General features: G+C 38.7%; 2 protein-coding genes and 1 pseudogene across 5 annotated transcripts; 1 reads left to right on the forward strand and 2 right to left on the reverse strand.

The window, feature by feature from the left end:
- The first annotated feature begins 1,044 nt into the window (after nt 1–1,044).
- On the forward strand, nt 1,045–2,716 carry LOC122650367 (annotated as a pseudogene).
- Nucleotides 2,717–3,819: 1,103 nt separating this feature from the next.
- On the reverse strand, nt 3,820–10,337 carry LOC122650365 (2-carboxy-1,4-naphthoquinone phytyltransferase, chloroplastic). Of its 4 annotated transcripts, XM_043843775.1 has the most exons (10): nt 9,976–10,335; nt 8,201–8,304; nt 6,388–6,459; nt 6,125–6,263; nt 5,405–5,511; nt 5,212–5,311; nt 5,077–5,115; nt 4,890–5,000; nt 4,662–4,727; nt 3,820–4,513 (listed from the first exon to the last, which is right to left on the reverse strand). In XM_043843775.1, the coding sequence occupies exons 1-10, from the start codon at nt 10,309–10,311 to the stop codon at nt 4,379–4,381; spliced, it is 1,209 nt and encodes a 402-aa protein (XP_043699710.1). In that variant the 5' UTR covers nt 10,312–10,335; the 3' UTR covers nt 3,820–4,378. The 4 variants fall into 4 exon arrangements, with proteins under 4 accessions (XP_043699710.1, XP_043699713.1, XP_043699711.1 ...); XM_043843778.1 differs by lacking the exon at nt 4,890–5,000 and having other exon boundaries at nt 9,976–10,337; XM_043843776.1 differs by lacking the exon at nt 4,662–4,727 and having other exon boundaries at nt 9,976–10,337.
- A 1,988-nt stretch (nt 10,338–12,325) lies between these two features.
- Nucleotides 12,326–13,912, reverse strand: LOC122651249 (phloretin 4'-O-glucosyltransferase-like). The gene is made up of 2 exons (XM_043844552.1): nt 13,239–13,912; nt 12,326–13,202 (listed from the first exon to the last, which is right to left on the reverse strand). Exons 1-2 carry the CDS (start codon nt 13,910–13,912, stop codon nt 12,335–12,337), a joined length of 1,542 nt encoding a protein of 513 aa, XP_043700487.1. The 3' UTR covers nt 12,326–12,334.
- Between the last annotated feature and the right edge of the window lie 1,888 nt (nt 13,913–15,800).

A 15,800-nucleotide genomic window follows, 5' to 3' on the forward strand; every position in this document is an offset into this window, starting at 1 on the left:
AAATTAAGCGAGGGGGGAGTGAGAGTATGATACATCTAAATTAATAAAGGTTTTGTCTACAAACATTAAATTGTCTATCAAAATTAAGCAAGGGTTTTCTTCTCCATCCTTATGCCTAGTGAAGTACAACCCCTCAATATTTGCCACTTGGGATTACATGTCGTGTTAGTCCATGTGATAGAAGATCCAACATTCATCTCAATGGCTAAATTTTAGGTCAAAGTAAACAAGGAAAGTTGCTCAAACTTTAATACAAAGTTTAAGTAAAATTACCAGAATACCATCAAATTAATGGAGATGAATATAAAATACAAAATGACATCTTTTGTAATTTTAGCTACTTACCCTATTCATTTTAAGCTGAAATTGTACCAATGAGATATTTGCCTGGTCCTCTATCAACATGGAGTAACCCATGCACCAGCCATGCGACAAATAGTGACATGTTATACTTCACTAGGCATATTGATGGAGAGGAAAACCCTTTGTTTAAATAAAAGAAAATGCCTTCTCAAGTTAAGTGGAAATCTGTTTTTTGTGGATTATCGATCAGAAATCAGAATCCCCTTAGCATGATTCTGCGCGCTGGGTATGGAATTGCAATCATTAAATTGAATGAATGGGTGATTCTTCTCTTGCAGGTAAAGCAAGGAGAGGAGGAGTAAACAAACATTACTAATTAATGAAGAAACCTTCCTTGCACCAACCAAGCTGCAAGCTTCAATCCAAAGCAATTAAGAAGGGTCCAGGGTCTCATTCTATCATTTCTGGAAAAGTTTCTTTCTTCAGTCCCAGTGAGTAACTAGTTAGCTTTCTCCCACCTATCTCTGTCTCTCTCTCTACCCTTTACTTCATATTTATATATCTGTTGCTTCTTATATGCCTTTGCCTTCAAACAACAACACTGCGCATTCTATTCCTATTCCTATTCGCCTCTCTTCGAGCTCTCTGCCGATATCATCTTAGGTGGTGGTGGAGATCTAATGGGGACCAAATGGTTAGTGCGTCCAGTGCGCCCTGTCATGACCATCACAGCCGCCTCCTTCTTGTTGTTGTTAGTTTCAATGTGTGGAAGCGCAAACGCAGGATTAATGAAGGAAAAGAAGAAGGTGTGTGATAAGGGGTGGGAGTGCAAAGCGTCGATCTACTGCTGTAACCACACCATTACTGATTATTTCCAGACTTACAAATTTGAGGATCTCTTCTCCAAAAGAAACTCTCCTGTTGCTCATGCTGTTGGCTTCTGGGATTACCATTCCTTCATTACAGTTTCCGCCGACTACCAGCCACACGGCTTTGGCACCACCGGTGGCAAGCAGATGCAGATGAAGAAGGTGGCTGCATTCCTTGGCCACGTCGTCAGTAAGACTTCATGTAAGTACAGTGGCCCATATTCGTATTTCTAAACCCCATCCTCCTGTATGGCTTCTGTAAAACCTCCTATACCCAATATTGCTTATTATGAGTTTTGGGATGCAAACTTTGATCCCTCTGAGCCTTTTCCAAAATGAGCCTCTGCATAAATCTATATGCCCAGTATTAATTACTTGGAACTAGTTTCTTTCCACCCATGGTGATGAGAGATTCTCTTCATCCACCCATCTGATCCTCTGATTGGGCTGAAGAAGGCTATTTCTAACCATGAACAATATAGGAGGGTAGAAATTAATATAAAACCAGAGTCCAATCATAACATCAATCACCATTGGTGAAGATAGATGAAGAAAAACTTAATCCTACCTCATAAGCAGCCTTTGAAAAATAAAGGGTAGAAGATTGGTGGTGAGCCACAGCAAGATAACCCAATCCCTGAGCCTATGGTGAATCATGGAGAGAACTCTCTCTCTCTGTGAATTCTTGTTGTCCTTGTTCTTTTCATACATATCAGAGGTGTGTGTGTGTGACTTCTTGTTTTCCTTGTTCAAACATGTCTCAGGTGGTTATGGTGTTGCCCCTGGGGGGGTCCATATGCCTGGGGACTCTGCTACAACCATGAAATGAGCCCAAGCCACTCATACTGTGATTCCACTGACTACGTCCACCCCTGCTGACCTGGTGCCGAATACTATGGTCGAGGTGCCTTGCCTGTCTACTGGAACTATAATTATGGAGCCGTTGGAGAATGCCTGAAGGTTGATCTGTTGAACCATCCTGAGTACCTGGAACAGAATGCCACCCTTGCCTTCCAAGCTGCTATGTGGAGGTGGATGAACCCTGTCAAGAAGCACCAGCCCTCTGCCCACGATGTCTTTGTTGGCAATTGGAAGCCTACCAAGAATGACACCTTGGCAAAGCATGTTCCTGGCTTTGGAACCACCATGAATGTTCTCTATGGAGATCAGGTCTGCGGTCAACGTGAAAATGAGTCCATGAACAACATGGTCTCTCACTATCTGTATTACCTGGACCTGATGGGTGTTGGCCGGGAGCAGGCAGGACCCCATGAAGTCTTGACTTGTGAGGAGCAAGAGCCTTTCAATCCTTTCTCTCCATCTTCAACTTCTTCATAAACATGAGATATATGGTTCTAATGCACCTCCATCCATCATTACTTAATAATCAAATTGCGGTATATAATGTGTTTTGCTTTTGTTTGCGAGTATCCAATTGGCGATGCCATTGCTTTGTTTGTAGATATTGTTGCCTCTTCTGTTACCAACCTGTTGTATGAAAGAGACCAACTTTATAAAAGCATCATTTACAGTGTGATTCATTAGCAAGGGCCTTCTTGAATTTTTAATTTGGAACAGGAAAAAATAATTTCTCATGTAAGGATTCACAGATACCAACCTATGTAAGTGCCAAACTTTGGAAGACTGAGTGTCTTTAAATTCCATTTGCTTGGGTTGGGCAAGCAAGGGGTTTCATCCTATTTGCCATTTGCCATTTGCTTGATGATTCGGTTCTCATTTTTCAGGCATTCAATGGGAGTCATATTGGCGGGACTATAAATATAGCTTCCACATTAACTGGGGAGCCCTCCTCTGAGGGCCAAAATGATTCACAGGTCTTGATGAACAAAACTCGTCATTGTCAAAATCAGGTAGTACTTAAACAATGTCATTGTGACTCAGTCAATCATATCTCTAAGTATGTAAGAAAAAGTACCAGCAAGGGAAGCCTTCATACCTAAAGCTAATCTGTAGGGTTTGCTTTTCTAGAACACTACAGTTTTTCTGGGATTGGGTTATAATGGCTAGTAAGGTTTCTTGGACTTAACCCAATCCACCGTTTCTGAAACAATGCCTAAATGAAGGTCTGAATATGTGAGCTCTAGTATCTTTCAGCTTTTTGTCATATTACACATCCCAGTTCCTTGCTATGTTAGATGGTAAGATTCACTGGTGAATAAACATGTTTGGAATTGAGAGGAGTGTAGATCTGCAATGCTTCATTTAGAAGCACAAATCTTGAAATTTTCATTTAAACAAGTTTATAATAAACCAACCAAAGCCTGAATGTAAAATGGCATCAGCAGAAGATCCTATTGTTGATGAATTTGTTAAAGATCAGTGGACTAATAGGATTTTCATACTAAATTTGGGAGCCCTCTGGAATCAATTGCATTTTGGTTTTGTAAAGCATCTGGGTAAAGTTCAAAGTTTAAAATGTAGTCTTCTGACTCATCCGAAATCATGATCAAAATGTTTACAATTAGAAACCAGCTCAGTTGCTACAATATCGAAAATGCCTCATTTTCCTGTCGATATTTTAGACAAATATTTAAATTTTATGCAGAACCAAAATGAAGTTGTATGCTCGACTGCAAGATCTGACATGACTATATATCAAAAACACATGCAATCAAAGCCTAAAAAGAATGCAAGTAGGAGATGCCATTCTAGATGAATTCAATTCTTCATCCAAACAGCCTCTGAGAAACTTATTGATGGATTGAAATTGTGTTCAATATAAATTTAAAGAAGAACAAAGAAAAAAACCTGAGTTGAAGTCTCCAGTACACCAACCATTTGCATATTGATTACAATTGAACTCATTTTACAATAAAATTGAGTGGTTATAGAGCACAACTGAGGCTTCCCAGGGTGGGTGCTCCAAGAACACTACTGCTCGTAATCTGGCTTAGCGAAGGATTTTCCGAGGGCGCAAGGTTACTGACGTCACCACAGAAGAAGGGTCTAACATTGTATAAAAGAAGGAAGCTTTGTCTTTTGAATAGGAGCCACCCTGTTTAAATAGAAACAACGGGGGGATGGAGCAGCGAAATCACTCGTCTTTCCTATTCTCTTCTCTCAGTGTATCATCCAACATGTATCCAATAATGGAGGTCTCTCAATATGTGCTTCGTTACTGATCCTTCTCATCCTTGACATTAAACCTCAGGTTCCAGCTTTGAAGACCAAGCTGCAGGACAATGTCAAGGAAACAATGGCTTTGGTACATATCTTTCAGTCACAGTTCTAGCACCCACCAGCCCAGCAGCCAATGCAACTCCAAATAAAGCATGTAACCTTACACAATAATATTTGGCCATGAAGATCTTGGCATTATCCTGAGTATGTTAAGGTGAACAAAGAAATCCCAAATCATAAGTTAACAGCATGTTCAAGAGATGGGACAAGAGAGAGAGAGAGAGAGAGAGAGAGAGAGAGAGGAAAAAAGAGGATTAGGGAGGTGGCTGGAGATGTTCTGTTACACACGTTGTGGTTCTCTTCAACGTAGCGAACTACAAGTTTCCCAATGGGCAGGGTGAGAGCACAGAGAAACTGGAAAATAAAACTTCATTCAATTAGAGAGTAGAGAAAACGTAAAAACATATGAAGATCAACATTAGAATTTGGGTAGAGAGGTTCAGAAGAAACGTCAAATTTTGTGTTTGTCAAATCATAATGTAGAGTCCCAAGTGGCTACGTTCACTACCAACTTACTAGGCATGTCAAAGGAAGGGCTTGGCTCAGACACAGCACTAACAGAAGGAAATAGAGAGTCCCAACTGCAACTTTCACCACCCTTGAACCTGTTCTATTGCCAATCCTTACCTGCAATTACAAAACTTAAAAAGTCAATTGGCTTATTAGTCTAAAAAGTTTGACAGTCATCATCATGTGTTATTACCAGAGGAGACATCTTTCCAACAGATAGATCTCCAGCAACCTGGGTCCCAAAATAATTGTATTAGCTGATACCCTACATTAAAGAATAGATACAGAATCCAGATGATAAATGGACAAGAGATAAAAATAAAACTACCTGGTGAAAATGACTGCAGAAAAGAATCAAGGATGTTGTGAATCCAACAAGAAGTGATGCAGATAGAACTGTGCCAGTTAGGGGAAGATGGTGCATCTCACTAACAAAAACACAGAAGACCTTGATATTTCAGGAAGCATGCCATTCAAACTAATTACTGTGTATGCCAGGGAATTAAAAAGGCCCATCTCACCTTCTAGTACTCTGCATCAAGTAGAAAGCAGAAGTTGCAAATGGACCGAAGGCTGAAAAGCACAAGGGCTCTCCCAATCCCTTGTAACTCAACCGAAATGGTGGGCACTGCAGAAGCAGTTTCAGCAAATTGTGAATCCCCATCTGGTAATTCTGAGAATTAAATGGACTAGAGTGGAAACATCCACTGTAAATGTGCAACTGAATTTGCACCATCTTGAAGCAGGATAATTCCAAACAATGGGGAAACAAAAGAAAAGGAAACAGATTTTATAAAAGCTATTCTTTGGCTTTCATAGTAGAAGGGCATGTTTGAGAATTCTCACATATGAAGAGGTCAATCAGCCATCAAATTCCATCAGTTAGCAACAACGTTAATTCTACTGCCCAGCGCTTGCCACCCCCTCCCCACAATGAAGATATTAAATTGAAAAGCGGAACTAAGTATAAGTTACGTATTATTTAAACCAATATAAGCTAATAACCATATTCAATAGGAGTTTAAAATCTCCAAATCATCTACAATAATCCTTGGCTTATGAACCAGAACCCCTGCAGTTGGCAATTCCACCAGCATGCCATTGATAGACCATCTTTATGATCTAACACTCCAGTTATTCTGATATTAAAAGAACCATAACAGTCACGCTGGAGATGTAATGCTTCATTACTTTCATGAATAACTCCAAAAAAATTGTAAACATAAAACATAAGTCACCACCTGATAAATGTAGCCGCAAATAATAGCACAAGCCAACAGTAATATGGAGCGTATATTTCCAGCTTCTGCAGATGCCCAGGCTAGTCCCATGAAGCCAGAGATAAGTAATGCATAGGCAGTGATAAGTGTCCCTGTACGACTTTTGAAATGGCATGACAAAGACATCATTAGTTGGATATTATTTCTCACTACCAAAAAAAAAGTTATGTTATTTGTGTCTAGAGAGATAGAGAGATGAGAACTTCAGGGGTAACAAAATGCACCTGCCAACCATGTTCATAACAGATTCTTTCTTGTTCTTATCTGCCCCCGTGTCGAAATCATAAACATCATTGCTGGCCCATGAACCAAAGTCAGGAGTTTTAAAAGAAAACGTTGATGATGAAATTATAACTCTAACATTGGTCAACAAATACTAACATCACGCATTGTGTGTGCTTGGGGTTTAGAAGTCTGTTTATATGTTGTTTCTTCACTGCCCAACATTCAGCTCCATGCATCATTGCTGGTCATATAATTGTACTATGGAAATTCAGTTCTTAGTCTTTTATATAAACTAATTTCTCTTGTAATAAGAGCCATAAGAGTATTCTAATAACTTCTGAATTTCTATCTTTATTTTGGAATTTAATAAGTGTAGGCTCCTTTATTCATTATAGGGATTCTCAGCCATACAGTTAATGTTCAAATTTAAAGTTAAATTAGGATAATCCATTAAAAAACTATATAAGGGTTGTAAGCACCAAGACTTGGACACAATATCGATTAGTTTCCGGAGGAATTAAACTGAGATTAGCTGCTGCTTCTTCTTTTGGATCAGCAATGAGTACAACATTATTTTATCTATTTTTCTGGGTATAATGTCTTCTGTTTATATGTTGTTTCTTCACTGTCCAACATTCAGCTCCATACATCATTGCTGGTCGTATAATTGTACTATGGAAATTCAGTTCTTAGTCTTTTATATAAACTAATTTCTCTAGTAATAAGAGCCATAAGAGTATTCTAATAACTTCTGAATTTCTATCTGTATTTTGGAATTTAATAAGTGTAGGCTACTTTAATCATTATAGGGATTCTCCGCCACACAGTTAATGTTCAAATTTAAAGTTAAATTAGGATAATCCATTAAGAAACTATATAAGGGTTGTAAGCACCAAGACTTGGACACAATATTGATTAGTTTCTGGAGGAATTAAACTGAGATTAGCTGCTGCTTCTTCTTTTGGATCAGCAATGAGTACAACATTATTTTATCTATTTTTCTTGGTCTAATGTCTTCTTCCATAGATTGATCTTAGCCATTTGTCGGTTCCATGGTATTCCTTATTTATATGAATATCTAATGTCAATGGATATTGTTTCTTGATCCAATTGGGAAAATATTGTGATCCTTGGCCTCTGCCTTCAGGAAAACTGACCAAGTGGTGTGGTTCATTCTTTGAAGAAGTTCTTGAAGACATTGACAGTAAGCTGAAGAATATTTCTTGTTTGAGTTTCTTGAATGGTTCAAGGAAAATACTTCAGCTGCAGGCGTAGTTGTTCTCTTCTTGAAATTTTTTTGATGACTTGAAAATCGAAGGAGAATGTCAACAATCTCAAATCTTAATTCCACTTGCAACCTATAAAACCTATCTTTTCTAATTTTTCCCTGTTTTGTTTTCCCATTTCCATTATTTCCTCAAACCCAAACCCTACACTAAGAAAAATGGCTAAGATCTTTTAGCCTATTTTGTACCCTTATCAGTCATAAATCCATATTAACCTAGTTTCTTGCCCCCAAGAAAATTCTAAATCCACAGAGAAGCCATTTGAAACCCGTAAGGATAAACCTCAGGGCAACTGACTAACCGAGTTTTCCTAGAAGATTGCACTCCTTACCCTCATGATTGAATCTCATCAGCATCATTAGTAGATTAAGACATTTGTCTACAGAGTATTCCAAACGAATCTTGGATTTCTTGATAATTGTATCTGGTACTAAACATACATCTTCTCATTTAATGTAATTTGTTAGCATGCTATGATACCTGCCACATTCAATTCATACCCTAAAAACACAGTATCACATCTGACCTTAAATTGAGCCAAGTGATGATAAGAACTGATGAAAACAGGAGCACAAAATAGCGTCTGGCAGAAAATAGGCCTGCCTGCAAAAATGCAGCTGCAGTACCCACCTGTCACTAGAAAGTATAAGAAACAGTTCGTATAAAGTCATTCCGTATATAGTAATTAAACAGGCAGTCCATAAACTAATAACAAGAGAAGCATACAACAAGGAAGTGTTGAATGCAAAGTTCTTTTATTCGTTCCGTATATAGTAATTGAAAAGGCAGTCCATAAACTAATAACAAGAGAAGCATACAACAAGGAAGTGTTATATGTAAAGTTCTTTTAGATTCCCAGAAGGATCCCGAATATCTACTTCACAATTTTGGGTTCTCATAATGAGAATATCTCAGTTTATAACCTGACTACTATATATCTTAGTTATGGAACTAAGAAATAAAATATCATCAAAGTTAGAAGTGAGGACCGACAGTAAACGATGATGCACAGAGTAGTAAGCACAAGCAATAATCAAGAAGAAGCAAGGATCAGCCATAATCATTTTGGTATAAGGGGTGAAAAAGACCAAAACCCATTGACTAAAATCATACAGGAACTCCATTAACCCATAGAGACCCGACTTCTAGCAAGCAGATAATGAAGATTCAAATTCTATCCACCAATTTCAGTTCCCCAGTAAGCATTAAAAAAAATTAATAAGATAGTGAATGGCTAGCAACTCCTTCATATGCACCCATACACTCAATTTATCATTTACTTCTTGTCCAAAAACATATCTAAGGTCTCTGCAGAATTGAAGTCTGCTCTTGATTTAAAAAATAAATAAATCTGCTCTTGATCCATGATGATATTTGAGTTAAAGGTTGGAGTTGGGGTGGGGGGGGGGGGGAGTGGAGATAGAGGGGTTTACTTATTTCCTAGTCGTTACAACTACCCAATTGAGCTTCGTTTTGCCTAAATTTGTTCCATTTCGGAGAGTTCTCACAGATGACAGAATCAAATTCCATTCAGTATTAAGGGATAAATCTTGATATTTGTATGTGAGATTTAGGATTGAGAAAAATTCCCAGGCGCCATGAAATCACTTCTTTGTATTTAAAGCTTCAAAAGGATCTCCAAGATGAAAAAGACACTGCTTGAGTTTTTGAACCAAATTAATATTTATTATTAAAATATTAAAAAAAATCCATAAATGGCAACAGTTCTTGCCTCTCATTTGAATTATATATCACGAAACTTAACAACTTGAATAATGAATCACACCCATGACTCCATACCAGATTTTTTTATTTATTTTTTCATATTCTTAAGTTATGAATTGTCCAACCAAGTATCTCAAATCAAATCATGAACCGCAATGATTTCTCAACTATAACCAAAATATGCTATTATAAGCACTAAGAAAACCCAAATCCTCCTTACACTGGTACAATAAGAATGCCTCCCCTTAACAGAAAAACGAACAAACAAACAAAGAGTATCCCCTGTACCTACTGAGTTCAAAAGTTTAAATTGAGTCCCCACATAGCAGGTAAACCAATTATTTAATAACCACATAATTTTTTTTTTTTGCTTAAATAGCTTATTGATAAGAATAGTAAACATAAAAGAATCTACCAAAAAATTGTACTAAATTTCACAAAAAAAAGGAAACAACAATACCAATGTTGTCAATTTGAAACTCAGGGAATGACAAACAAGGAGAAACTCAATTATTAAAAATTCATTAGGAATCAACGCCCTCAAAAAGGGGGGGGGAAAAAAAAGGTCGAACTTACAGTGAGGGGAACAAGAGCAACAGAGTACATAGGCAACTTGATTGCTCTCCATATCAAAGTTGCCCTAGAAATATGCTCCTCAACTTCTTCTTCTGCTTCTCGAGTAGTGTCAGAATGCTCATCTACGTGGTTGGTGGAAGCTGCCCATCGTCGGTAACGGCGTTTGCTTACCGTCCACCTTCCCTTATCTCTATCAAATGGTATTTTGAAGGAGTAATGGAACTGTAACTTGGATCTGACAGTGTTGGGAGATGAAATTGGAGGCAGCGGCAACGGGGTAGTAGCGAGGGTTAGGGAAGAGATTGAAGGGGGAATCAGAGTTGAAACCGAGGCCATGTCATCTGCAATACTTGTTACATTCTATTCTATACTCTAAAAATGGCCGGAAAAGTGAGTGAGACCGCACCGTAGAAATTTATCCCAAGACAGACAAGCTGTGTGGGCCGCACTTAAGAAGTCTAGCCAATCACCAATCTCCGTTTGGTTTTCTGATGGCGGGAACGTTATCTACTGACTTGGTTGCCCATGAACCGTTGGATTTGGCATCTAAAAGAGAAAACAAAACGAGGGGTATGGAGTATGGAACTAAGGATGGTGTTGTGTTGAGCTCACGGTTTTTGGAATATGTTTCGGATCTGGCGTATCGGTGGATTTGTGTCAGTATCGGAGGTGATCAATATCGATACTGACCAATATGGACTGTTGATACAGAATTGAATAACTATTCTTGATAATAAAAAAATGTAGTTTTTTTATATGAAATCGGATCGATATCGGCAGCAACCAATGCCTTCTTCCATAAAATTTCCTTTAAGTTATAAAATTAATAAAACAAGATTAGAGGCACAAAAAGAATTTCTTTTACAAATCAAGAGAAGAAAATAAGGATATAAACGGATCTAAGATATTTGTCAATAAATTTTCATAATAGAAGAAATTGATTTAAGATATGTTAAATACAAAAATATATTAAAAAATTAATTAAATTATATAATGAGGTATTTGAAAAAATAAATATTTCCTAATTTGTCAATCAAAATGTAAGTTTTACAAATTGGATTAGCCAAATTACACTCACTTACTCACATATGCACATTATTTGTTCATTAAATCGGTTGCATATCAAAAATTCTTGCAAACTCGATGTTGGATGCGTCTTGAGTTGTTAAAAAGAAATAAATAAAATAGAATAAAGAGCTGGAAATTGACATAAAGCCAGCCATAGACCCATAGTGCCGTCACTGCCGTGAATGATTGAGATGAAACTTGTCAGCGATGACCTAACCCTAATCAATGAAATAATATTTAATATTATTGATCATCCAATATAAATCAATGAAGTGATAAATATATTAATTCTATTCTATGTCCGGGAGAGTACTTACTTATAGGGGACGACGCTACGCTAGCATTTCTATTAATATGTGTCTAGTCTATTTCTTAATTTTCTTCCCGTCACAAAATCACATGTCATCTCATCTTCTCTGCCCTTGTTGGAAGAGAAATATATATATTCTGGAAGGTCTAGCGGAGCACTATGCTCCAAAATAGAAAACTCAATCCCCATAAAATAAACATGGTCCAGGTTACATGAATTCATCCAAACAATCATTTTTAGATTAAGAAGATATAAATTCTCCTATGCTAGCTTAATTAGGCTTTGTTTAAAATAAGGGAAAGAGGACACTTCCTTTGTGTCTTGTCACAGGGTACGTGTGCGCATTGACCACTACATCAGCCTAGAACTTTCAAAATTAATGACTATGGATGTGGTGATCATTTCACGTGCCCCTATGTAACGGCACAACGGCAGCATGTCAGACGCATCCGGGTGGTGTTCTTTCTCCCTTGAAATAAAAACAAAAAATACAATTAAAGTATTGGATCTCATCTCTCTATCTATGGTTGTGTTTGATATGCATTTTTGAAATGCAATCTACGTGCATAAGTATTTTGAAATGATAAAAGTATTATGTATTCTTGGAATGCATTCGAGGTCGATAATGCATTCTAAAATGCTAGAAACAATTGGTTTTTTTATCATCCCAAAATGTATTATCATCCTACCTAGCTAACTAGAATGCATACCAAACTCAGCTTAATTATTGTTGTTTGTTCTCCAATCAAATTTAGTGAAGACAATATTTATAAATCACGCTCGAACAACAAAACCATCAATCTTATACCAACAAAATTTAGGGTGTACACAGAATTGAGAAAAGAAAAAGTAACAAATCCACCATTTAAAAAAAAAAAAGAAAATTACATAGAACACCCCCACCTAGGCAGCTAGGCAGGCACGTACCCCACCCACAGACATCTTTATATATCAACGATATAGTTATCACACACTAGTACGTCACAGGATCCCACCTCTATCTATCTGTTCCATGAAGGCTCGAATATTCCTATAAGAAGAACCACCTTCCTTCACAGATTCTCTTGCCAAATAACTCCAACGCTTTGCATTCTTTCTCATCTCTTCTCCACTCTCCTCCTCCTCCATTACTAGTTTCAAGCATCTTACAATCTCATCACTCTTAACAATAATAATATTCCTTATAAATTGTTCTCCATTCATATCTTCCTCATCACTAGTACTACTGATCGGAACCACCTCGGATTTCACCCTCACTCCTGTCCTCCAAACATCTTGGATCAGCTTCGCATTGGTTGGTTGATCTGACCACTGTGGGAACCCCACCATTGGTACTCCCGAAACCAGACCTTCCAATGTTGAATTCCAGCCGCAGTGAGTTACAAAACAACCCACCGATGGGTGAGAAAGAACCTCCACCTGTGAACACCATGGCACTATCAATCCCGCTTCATTCAGTTCCTCCAACCTATCCATTATCTTCGATGATTCCTCTTCTTTTCCTCCTCCTCCTCCTCCTCCTCGGACCACCCAAAGGAATGGGCGGCCACTTTCTAACAACCCATCGGCAATGGCTTCCATTTGTGGTTTCGATAGAACGGCTAGGCTTCCAAAGGATACGTACACCACGGACGCATCCGCCTTTGAGTTGAGCCACTGATCAATGTAGTGTTTGGAGGAGCCGCCACCAAACAAATCTGCTCCGAAAGATTTATCGGAGGGATCATTACCATCTAAGTAAGCCGATGGGAGCAAAGGTCCGATCCCAATCAGATTAAGCTTATCAGAAATGGCTGCTAGGGCTTGGGGTTCCAGGGCATCGAACGTGTTCACCAGGACCCATGGCTTCTTCTTCTTCCCTGCCTCCTCCTCCTCCTCCTCCTCCGCTTCTTCTTCTTCTTCCAACGTCTCAAACTGTTCTTGAAACGCTTGAAGAGCTGATTTGGTGCGGTCGTTTGATTCGAGGAAGAATGAAGGAACATCTCTGCTTGTGAGTGCGGGTAAATCTCCAGGAAGCTCCATTAATATGTGATCATCCGTACTAGTCCTCCTCCTCCTCATCATATCTTGATCATAGCCGTGGAAGTAGTAGTAATAGATGTCAAGTACGGTTGCGGGCTGAATCCAGAGAAGGGCGGAGGGAACGCGGAGGTTACGTGCGAGATGGGCAGCCCAAGGCATGACGAGGCTGTATACGATGCAGGTGATGGGGCGACCTTCCTTGCCGAGGTTGGCAGCAAGGTCGGTAAGGAACTTTGAACCACGGGTTCTGAGTTCGGACAGGAAGTTGGAATGGGTGGCTTCATGGGGTTTGAAGCCATCGTCATATCCGTCGGAGAAAGGGGCGAAGGTTAGGCCTTCGGGGAAAGAAGCGAAGGTAGAAGTATTTTGGAGCATGCGGCGGTGGGCGGATAAGCTTGTTACGAAGGTGACACGAGCGCCAGTGAGGAGGAGGCGCTTCGCAAATTGCAGTGTTGGGTTAATGTGGCCTTGGGCTGGAAATGTCAACAGGAGGAAATGATGATGATGATGATTGTCATGGCTGCTGCTGCGCTCCATTAATGTCTCTCTTGCTACGACTAATTGGGTTTTGAAATGTGAGATACACAACCAGTCCTCTCCCATTTCCTTTTAAATAGAGGGTTGGGTCGGGTCTTCGTTTGTTTTTAGCGAGGAAGGAAGGATGATGTGTGCAATGACTGAATATTTCATGTGATGCAGAGTATGAAAAGGATGCGTCAATGTTTTGCGTATGCTATGACGTACTACCGTTTTCCACCGTGTTCTTAAATGTAATTGTAACGCTGTACCATCCGGGTGTGAGAAGCCCGCAGGCAAGCAAGGGTGAAGGGGCCGTGTCAACCTGTCGGGTCCATGGCTGGAGCCTTCAGGAATTACTATCGGGTCCATCGGATCCGTCCATTCATATTGGTATCGGTGGAGACCGGTACCGATACCTGATTGATCTGATCGCTGGATCGGTATGGATAGGGGTACGTAAAAGTATTAACAAAAATTACATTTTTTTCAAAGGAAATAGGGGTAAATCTATTCAATCTGGATTGGTATCGACCAATATCAATTACTAAAACCTTGATCGGGTCTCTTGATTTTCAATCGAGTCTAATTGGTTCCCATCAATTTAACATCCAATTCTCTTTAGGCAATCAAACATTAAGGCATGGACGCATTTTCTTTCGGTCGGTCGATTATAGATCCAGTACTGTCGAGGTTGGGTTAATTGTGGCTTTAAATGAGTTAATCGACAATTCAAATTATAAACAGTCTTTCTCAACGGTTATATTAATCAGACTAAATGGACTTAAATGAACTAATCAGGTCATAAAAAATTGATCCAATTGATACAACTAGGGTTTACCAGTGTCGAATTCAGATCCTCTCCAATAACATTTAATTATTAGAATCGATCTCTTACCATCTATAATCCATGGGGTGTGAACCCCAGATCTCAAAAGTGGCCCCATATCCATGGATGGTGGGAGTTTGATTATGATCATTAAATGTCATTGAAGAGGATCCAAACTCACCGCCGTCGCCCAATTTTTGACACTCAGGGAAAAAGAATACTCATAAGTCACAACTCATTAGTGTAGGCATAGTATTTTTTTTTTTAAGTTTTTTTTGGTAGAAGTAGCATAGATGGAAGGAGTCAGAAGAAGGAATTTGAATTATAGTTGCTGAAGTGTTTTAAAAGTCAATTTGGGCACATGATCGAAAAAGGCATCAAATCAGTTGGATCATTTCAATTTCAATTTCAATTTGGATTGATCTTTCTTCTACGTAACTATATCATCACACCTGTCCCCCACCCCCCAACCACGAGGCCGGCTCAGGTTCACGGTCATACGCTTGAAAGCCATCCATCTAGATGGGACAAACTTAAAGTGGATTCCATCTGGATGCATGGTTCTAACTATCAGTATCGTATTGTTTGTATCGGACGATATTTATCGATTTTATTAGTCGTCGATATTGATACCATCTCGATATTATATCGATAATACGGTACGAACAAGGGGTAAAATGGTCAGAAAACTTTTTTTCTAAAGAAATTCAAGGGTATTTTTATTTGATACAGTCGATCCAGGCAGATACCATATCGGTATCGTATCGATTTTATGGTATCTCTCTTTCCTCAATTTACACCATATCAATACCCATCATAGTGTGACTAAAATTACATATCATATACTCCGTCTTCGTTCTACTAATCTTAAAATCTCTTGTTTTCAAGGTTGACCTCGAAAGCTCTGACTTAGAGTTAATCCCTTCTTTTATCTCATCCACCAAAATAATACTGAAATAGAAAATCTTAATACAACAATTCTTACATACATACATACATACATACATACATACATACACACTATAAAAGATCCTTTGGGGGCCTTCCCTCCATTATTTATATATGCTCCATTCCTAATTA

The sequence above is a fragment of the Telopea speciosissima genome, chromosome 2 (assembly GCF_018873765.1).
Source record: "Telopea speciosissima isolate NSW1024214 ecotype Mountain lineage chromosome 2, Tspe_v1, whole genome shotgun sequence".
Taxonomy (NCBI): Eukaryota; Viridiplantae; Streptophyta; class Magnoliopsida; order Proteales; family Proteaceae; genus Telopea; species Telopea speciosissima.

Coding starts and splice junctions, on each gene's coding strand:
- LOC122650365 (XM_043843775.1), bottom strand. CDS start 10,311: ATGGCCTCGGTTTCAACTCTGATTCCCCCTTCAATCTCTTCCCTAACC. Junction 6,264..6,387: donor GTTATGAACATGGTTGGCAG/GTGCATTTTGTT, acceptor CCATTTCAAAAG/TCGTACAGGGACACTTATCA. Junction 5,312..5,404: donor TTGATGCAGAGTACTAGAAG/GTGAGATGGGCC, acceptor TGTTTTTGTTAG/TGAGATGCACCATCTTCCCC.
- LOC122651249 (XM_043844552.1), bottom strand. CDS start 13,912: ATGGAGCGCAGCAGCAGCCATGACAATCATCATCATCATCATTTCCTC. Junction 13,203..13,238: donor TTGGAAGAAGAAGAAGAAGC/GGAGGAGGAGGA, acceptor AGGGAAGAAGAA/GAAGCCATGGGTCCTGGTGA.